At 56.2% G+C, this 7,553-nt stretch overlaps 1 protein-coding gene across 4 annotated transcripts in view; it reads right to left on the bottom strand.

Annotated features, from left to right (window-relative positions):
* The window catches only part of CHRNA2 (cholinergic receptor nicotinic alpha 2 subunit), an 18,144-nt gene extending 10,849 nt beyond the window's left edge, over positions 1-7,295 (bottom strand). For 3 of the 4 annotated variants that reach the window (XR_004239063.1, XR_004239064.1, XM_032103334.1), the window contains exons 1-3: positions 7,197-7,295; positions 4,118-4,356; positions 1,423-1,568 (exon numbers count right to left, since the gene is read on the bottom strand). Coding sequence is in view for 1 of the 4 variants with exons in the window: in XM_032103334.1 (XP_031959225.1) it covers positions 1,423-1,568; positions 4,118-4,190 (219 nt within the window). In the remaining 3 variants the exon portion in view is untranslated. Of the gene's footprint in view, positions 1-1,422; positions 1,569-4,117; positions 4,357-7,196 lie in introns of those variants that run through there. The other variant, XM_032103336.1, reaches the window with a different exon arrangement.
* Positions 7,296-7,553: the final 258 nt, after the last annotated feature.

A 7,553-nucleotide genomic window follows, 5' to 3' on the forward strand; every position in this document is an offset into this window, starting at 1 on the left:
ATGGATGGATGGAGGGATGGATGGAGGGATGGATGGAGGGATGGAGGGAGGGATGGATGGATGGAGGGATGGAGGGATGGATGGAGGGATGGATGGATGGAGGGATGGATGGAGGGATGGATGGAGGGATGGATGGAGGGATGGATGGATGGATGGAGGGATGGAGGGATGGAGGGAGGGATGGATGGAGGGATGGATGGATGGAGGGATGGATGGAGGGAGGGATGGAGGGATGGAGGGAGGGATGGATGGAAGGATGGATGGATGGAGGGATGGCTGGACAGACAATCCCAGAGGTTCCCAAGGCAGGAGGATGCCGGATAAGGACATGGACGGGATGAAACCCGGCCGTTTTCCTGGTTAGGGGAAAGAAAGGATCGGGATGGAGAGGAGGGATGCAGATTCCCGGCTCCTTGGAGGCCTGAGGTCCTGCTGGAAAAGGCCACATTCCAGGCCAGGCTGGACGGGGCTTGGAGCAGCCTGGGATAGGGGAAGGTGTCGGGGTTGGAATGGGATGGGATTGAAGGTCCCTTCCCACCCAAAGCATTCCGGGATTCTGGGATTCCATGGAGCTGCTGGGATGGCTCCAGGCTGGGGTTCTGGTTCCCAGCACACGAATCCCGTGGGATGCAGCTCCAAGGGATTCAAGGATCCTGGGAATCCTCGGAGCCGCTTCCCGAGCCTAAAGGGGCTCCAGGAGAGCTGGGATTTGGGAAAGGGCTGGAGGGGCAGGAGGGGGGGAATGGCTTCCCAGTGGGAAAGGGGAGCTCGGGGTGGGATCTTGGGAAGGAATTCCTGGCTGGGCTGGAATTCCCAGGGAATGGCTGGATCCCTGGCAGTGCCCAAGGAAAGGCTGGAGCACCCCTGGGATCATCGGGGGAGGTGCCGGCCTTGGAATGGGATGGGATTGAAGCTGCGTGGATCCCAGCCAAAGCATTCCGGGATTGTGGGATGCAGGAGGCTCCGAATCCATGGCCAGGGGTTTTTCTGGAAGTCGGGGATGGGAAAGGGAAGGGAGAGCCTTCCTGGAGTGCCGAGATTCCCAGGGAAGGGCCTGGAGGCCGGAATTCCTTCCCGCAGAGGAGTCGGGCTGGGGCTGGATCCAATGGCAGGCTGGGAGAGGCGGGAATGGAGGGATTTCCCTGGGAAAGGGGAGCTCGGGCTGGGATCTTGGGAAGGAATTCGCGGCTGCGCTGGAATTCCCAGGGAATCTCTGGCTGCCCCTGGATCCCTGGGAGTATCCAAGGATGGATTTGAACCACCCTGGGACATCGTGGCAGCTATCGGGCTTGGATCGGGAATTCTTCGGGATTGAAGGTCCTTTCCCACCCAAACCATTCCGGAATTCCTCGAACCCAACCTCCCCTCAGTCCGGCAGCCCGGTGGGAGCAGCCGGAATCCCAAATCCCGGGAATTACGCACCACGTCGATGAGCTGGGCGATGGAGAGGCCGAAGCGGACGATGACCACGTCGGAAGTGTTGGGAACGGGCCGGGACCAGCGGTTGTATCCCGAAAAAAGGCGCTTGAAGAGCCGATCCTCCGCGTGGCTCCCGCGCTGGCCGCCGGCTGTGAGAATTCAGGAATTTGGGAATTCGGGAATTCACCCCCTCCCAGATCCATCCCTGCTCCTCACCGGGAGCTCTCCCAGTTCGACCCCCTGCTGCCCTTACTGGTGCCACTGGTTTGGCTCTGGGAGGGGCGGGGTGAGCCCGGCCTGGGGATGGATGCGGCTTTTCCGGAGGGCATTCCCGAGGTTGGGATGGGAAGGAGTTTTCCTGAAATTCCTCGGTGCCCTCGGCTGCTGCGTCGCTGCCCGGCCTCGCTCGTGGCGAGGATCCATAAATTTCCGGGAGAGAGCGGAGGGAGGGAAAAGGGATCCAGGGAAAAGGGGATGGAAAAGAGATGGAGAGAGGGATACAGGGATGGAAAAGGGAGGGAAAAGTATGGAGAAGGGATACAGGGATGGAAATGGGATGGAGAGAGGGATAAAGGGACGGGAAAGGGATGGAGGGATGGAAAAGGGAGGGAAGGAGGGAGAGAGAGATGGAGAAGGGAGGGAGGAACGGAGGGATAAAGGGATGGAAAAGGGAGGGAAAAGGATGGAAAATGAATACAGGGATGGAAACGGGATGGAGAGAGGAATAAAGGGATGGGAAAGGGATACAGGGAAAGGGGATGGAAAAGGGATGGAGAGATGGAAAAGGGATGGAGGGAAAAGGGGATACAGGGATGGAAAAGGGATGGAGAGAGGGATAAAGGGATGGAAAAGGGAGGGAAAAGGATGGAAAAGGGGATGGAAAACAGATGGAGGGCGGGATGGAAAAGGGATGGAGGGAAAAGAAGATGGAAAAGGGAGGGAGGGAGAGAGAGATGGAGAAGGGAGGGAGGAACGGAGGGATAAAGGGACGGGAAAGGGATCCAGGGAAAGGGGATGGAAAAGGGATGGGAAAGGGATGGAGGGAAAAGGGGATACAGGGATGGAAAAGGGAGGGAAAAGGATGGAAACGGGATCCAGGGATGGAAATGGGATGGAGAGAGGGATAAAGGGATGGAAAAGGGAAACAGGGATGGGAAAGGGATACAGGGAAAGGGATACAAGGAAAAGGGGATGGATAAAGGGATGGAGAGAGGGATAAAGGGATGGGAAAGGGATGGGAAAGGGAGGGAAAAGGATGGAAAATGGATACAGGGATGGAAAATGGATGGAGAGAGGGATAAAGGGATGGGAAAGGGATGGAGGGACGGAAAAAGGATCCAGGGATGGAGAAAGGGATGGAAAAGGATACAAGGAGGGCAGGATGGGAAAGGAAGGGATGGATACAGGGATGGGAAAGGGATGGGAAAGGGATGGGAAATGGAGAGAGGGAAGGAGGGATGGAAAAGGGATGAAGGGATGGAAAAGGGGATGGAAAAGAGATGGAGGGCGGGATGGAAAAGGGATCCAAGGAAAAGGGGATGGAAAAGAGATGGAGAGAGGGATACAGGGACGGAAAAGGGAGGGAAAAGTATGGAGAAGGGATACAGGGATGGAAATGGGATGGAGAGAGGGATAAAGGGACGGGAAAGGGATCCAGGGAAAGGGGATGGAAAAGGGATGGGAAAGGGATGGAGGGAAAAGGGGATACAGGGATGGAAAAGGGAGGGAAAAGGATGGAAACGGGATCCAGGGATGGAAAATGGATGGAGAGAGGGATAAAGGGATGGGAAAGGATGGAAAAGGGAAACAGGGATGGGAAAGGGATACAGGGGAAGGGATACAAGGAAAAGGGGATGGATAAAGGGATGGAGGGAGGGATAAAGGAATGGGAAAGGGATGGAAAAGGGAGGGGAAAGGATGGAAAAGGGATACAGGGATGGAAAATGGATGGAGAGAGGGATAAAGGGATGGAGAAGGAATGGAGGGATGGAAAAAGGATCCCGGGATGGATAAAGGGATGCAAAAGGATACAAGGAGGGCGGGATGGGAAAGGGATGGGAAAGGGGATGGGAAAGGGATGGGAAAGGGGATGGGAAACAGAGGAAGGGAGGGATGGAAAAGGGATGGAAAAGGGATGGAAAAGGGAGGGATGGATACAAGGATGGAAAGGGGATGGAAAAGGGATGGAAAAGGGATACGGGGAGGGAGGGCTCTGCGCGACCCAAGACTCGCGGTCCAGGCGGCTTTTCCCGGGAATCCGGCTGGGAACGCGGCCCCCCAACCCAGCCCAAACCCCTTCCAAGCTTTTCCCGCCGTCGGAAAGGCCCCGGGGTCGCATTTTAGCCGGGAATTCGTCTGAATTCCCAAAAAACCTGAATTCATTGACCTGAAAGTCGGCGCCGGGGGGGCGTTGGGTGGCCAGCTCATGGAATGTCGACGGAAAACCGAAGCCAAATCCCATTTTTCCGCCCCGGCATTCCCAGATTTTGGGAGCGCAGGGGACGGATGTGGGATTGCAGAGGCGCATTCCCTAAGGAAGGACCCCGAGGAGACCCCAAATTTTCCAGGTGGATCCAGAAGGAAACGAAGCCCATCCCAGCCTGGCTCGCGGGAAACCGGGAATTCACAACTCCCCTCCCTCTTCCCGAAGTTTTTGAGGAATTCCAGGAAGTCCAGGGAAAAACGGAGCCGTCCTTACCCGCCCGGAAGGTGAGGAAGCAGCACAGGAGGAGCGGGAAAATCCCATGGGAAAAGCATCCCGAGCTCCCCATGGATCCTCTCCTTGGAGCAGCCGGAAAATCCCCCTTGGAAATGGCGCCAAGGAAGCTCAGCGGGAACGGCCCCGGCGAGGGAATTCCGGCGGCGTTTCCATGGATTTGGGCCGGGATGCGGCCGGATCGGGATGCGCTGCCGAGTCACCGATCCCGGATTTTATTCCTGGAAAACAACGGAGAGCGGCGCTGCCGCCGGAATGTCCCCGGGATGTCCTCGAGGCCATTCCAAAGCTTCTCCAGGCGGGAGCAGCGCTTGGAGAGGGAAAGATTCCCAAAAAATCTGCTTTGCGCTCCTTGGGGAAGGGGGAAATCCAGGGATTTGCTGCTCTGCATGGATCCCGGTTTTCCAGGGATTCTCCATCCATCCATGGATCTGGGGGATTCCCACCCCCCGGCACAGCAAATCCCTGGAAAAGGAGGAATCTCTTCCCTGCAGAGGCTCCGGAATCCGCTCCCAAGGTGACTTTCCCACACCCTTCCCATTCCAGGATGTTCCTGGGAATCACGGAATGCTTTGGGTGGGAAGAGACCTTCGAGATCCCGGGAATTCCACGGGCAGGGACGATTTTCCCGCTTCCCTTTCCCACGGGTTTTTTACCCCCTCGGGGTTCAATTCCTGCTGGGAATGGAAAGGGATGAAAAAAACCCCCACGGGAGCCTTCCCGGATCCCTCCTCATCCTCGGCGCCGTTTTCCGGGATACCGGGATGATGGAGGGGTTGGAAAAACAGCAGGAAAAGCGTCGTCCACGGAGGGAAAAATGACGGATGGGCCTCTCCGGGATGAGATGTTGGAATATTCCCGAGGGGAGCTGCTGCCGCTCCAGCGGGAATTCCGTGGGCTCCGGAGGAGGTTGGAGAGGGATGATCCAAGGGGGATCGGAGGGAGGGAGAGGATCCCACCGGGAATGCGCAGCCATGGATGGAGCTGGGATGGGGACGGATGAAGGGTGGGAATTGGGATGGATGGGGGGAGGGGGGGGGAGACGGCACCGATCCCAAATCCCAAATCCCAAATCCCAAATCCCAAATCCCAAATCCCAAATCCTGCTGCTTCCTTGCTCCCAACTCTCTCCGCATCCCCTGCAAATATTCCTGCCCTTCGGAGCTGTTCCAGGGTTTTTCCAAGGCTTTTCCAGGATTTTTCCCTGCTCCCACATCCCTCTCCCTTCCCTGCAAAAATTCCTGCCCTTCGGAGCTGTTCCAGGGTTTTTCCAAGGGTTTTTCCAAAGCTTTTCCAAGGTTTTTTCTTCATCCCACATCCCTCTCCATTCCCTGCAAAAATTCCTGCCCCTCCAAGCTTTTCCAGGGTTTTTCCAGGGCTTTTCCAGTGCTTTTCCAAGGTTTTTCCTTGCTCCCACATCCCTCTGCATCCCCTGCAAAAATTCCTCCCCCTCCAAGCTTTTCCAGGGTTTTTCCAAGGTTTTTCCAGGGCTTTTCCAAGGCTTTTCCAAGGTTTTTCCTTTCTCCCACATCCCTCTCCCTTCCCTGTAAAAATTCCTGCCCTTCAGAGCTGTTCCGGGGCTTTTCCAGGGCTTTTCCAAGGTTTTTCCTTGCTGCCACATCCCTCTCCCTTCCCTGTAAAAATTCCTGCCCCTCGAAGCTTTTCCAAGGCTTTTCCAGGGCTTTTCCAGGACTTTTCCCAAGGTTTTTCCTTGCTCCCACATCCCTCTGCATCCCCTGCAAAAATTCCTCCCCCTCCAAGCTTTTCCAGGGTTTTTCCAAGGTTTTTCCAGGGCTTTTCCAAGGCTTTTCCAAGGTTTTTCCTTTCTCCCACATCCCTCTCCCTTCCCTGTAAGAATTCCTGCCCTTCAGAGCTGTTCCGGGGCTTTTCCAGGGCTTTTCCAGGATTTTTCCTTGCTCCCACATCCCTCTGCATCCCCTGCAAAGATTCCTGCCCCTCGAAGCTGTTCCAGGGCTTTTCCAAGGCTTTTCCAAGGATTTTTCCTTGCTCCCACATCCCTCTGCATCCCTTGCAAAAATTCCTGCCCTTCGAAGCTGTTCCAGGGCTTTTCCAAGGCTTTTCCAAGGATTTTCCAAGGCTTTTCCAAGGATTTTTCCTTGCTCCCACATCCCTCTGCATCCCCTGCAAAGATTCCTGCCCCTCGAAGCTTTTCCAAGGCTTTTCCAAGGCTTTTCCAAGGCTTTTCCAAGGTTTTTCCTTGCTCCCACATCCCTCTCCCTTCCCTGTAAAAATTCCTGCCCTTCAGAGCTGTTCCGGGGCTTTTCCAGGACTTTTCCTTGCTCCCACATCCCTCTGCATCCCCTGCAAAAATTCCTGCCCCTCGAAGCTGTTCTAGGGCTTTTCCAAGGCTTTTCCAGGATTTTTCCTTGCTCCCACATCCCTCTGCATCCCCTGCAAAGATTCCTGCCCCTCGAAGCTTTTCCAGTGCTTTTTCCAAGGCTTTTCCAAGGATTTTTCCTTGCTCCCACATCCCTCTCCCTTCCCTGTAAAAATTCCTGCCCCTCGAAGCTGTTCCAAGGCTTTTCCAAGGCTTTTCCAAGGCTTTTCCAAGGCTTTTCCAGCGGCAGCAGCAGCGCTGGCCGATCCCAGCCCTCCTCCCTGCCCTTCCCTCCAGCCCTGCCTCGCATTCCCGCATCCCAAGGATTTCCCGGCTGGATTTTCCCCCTCCCCAGCTGCACTCGCAGCCCCTCCGCGCCTGGAAAACGCCATTCCCGCTTTCCCGAGCACTTTCCCGGCGGGATGCGCAGCCCTGCCCCGGGCTGGATCCAAGGAAAAGCTGGAAAAGCTCCCGCCATCAACCAAGGAAGCGGCGAAGGAAAAACCGGGAATTTCTGGGATTTCAAAGCGGTCACAGGGAGGGATTTGAGGGAATTTCGGGAATTTTAAACGGGAACTTCCAGCCGAGCTGGGAAAGTTTCCCTCTCCAGCGCTTCCCGAGCATTCCCGGCGCTCCGCAAAGAGCTGGAATGCCGGCGATTCGCCAGGAAAATCCCAGTTTTTCCTCCTTTCCCACCCTCGGGAATCCAAGGAATCTCCTTACCTGCATTCCCGCTGGGATCGGGATGCGGCGCCCGCCGAGCGCTCCCGGCCAAAATCTGGGATCGGGATCGGGAGAGGGAGGGATCGGAGCGGAGTCCGGGAGGGCGGGGACGGCGAGGGAGGAGGGAAAATCCTGGAAAAGCTGGGAAGGAGGGGAAGGATCGGGGGAAGGAGGGAGGGGAAGGACCGGGAAGTGCTGGGAAAGGATGGAATTGGCGGGGATTTTTGGGAATGGGATGAGGAATTCGGGAAGGGGGGGGTTGGGAATCGTGGGAAAGGATGGAATTGGCGGGGATTTTTGGGAATGGGATGAGGAGAGTGAAGGGGGGGTTGGGAATTGCGGGAAAAGGATGGAATT

Source organism: Corvus moneduloides, chromosome 3 (genome assembly GCF_009650955.1).
Source record: "Corvus moneduloides isolate bCorMon1 chromosome 3, bCorMon1.pri, whole genome shotgun sequence".
Classification (NCBI taxonomy): domain Eukaryota; kingdom Metazoa; phylum Chordata; class Aves; order Passeriformes; family Corvidae; genus Corvus; species Corvus moneduloides.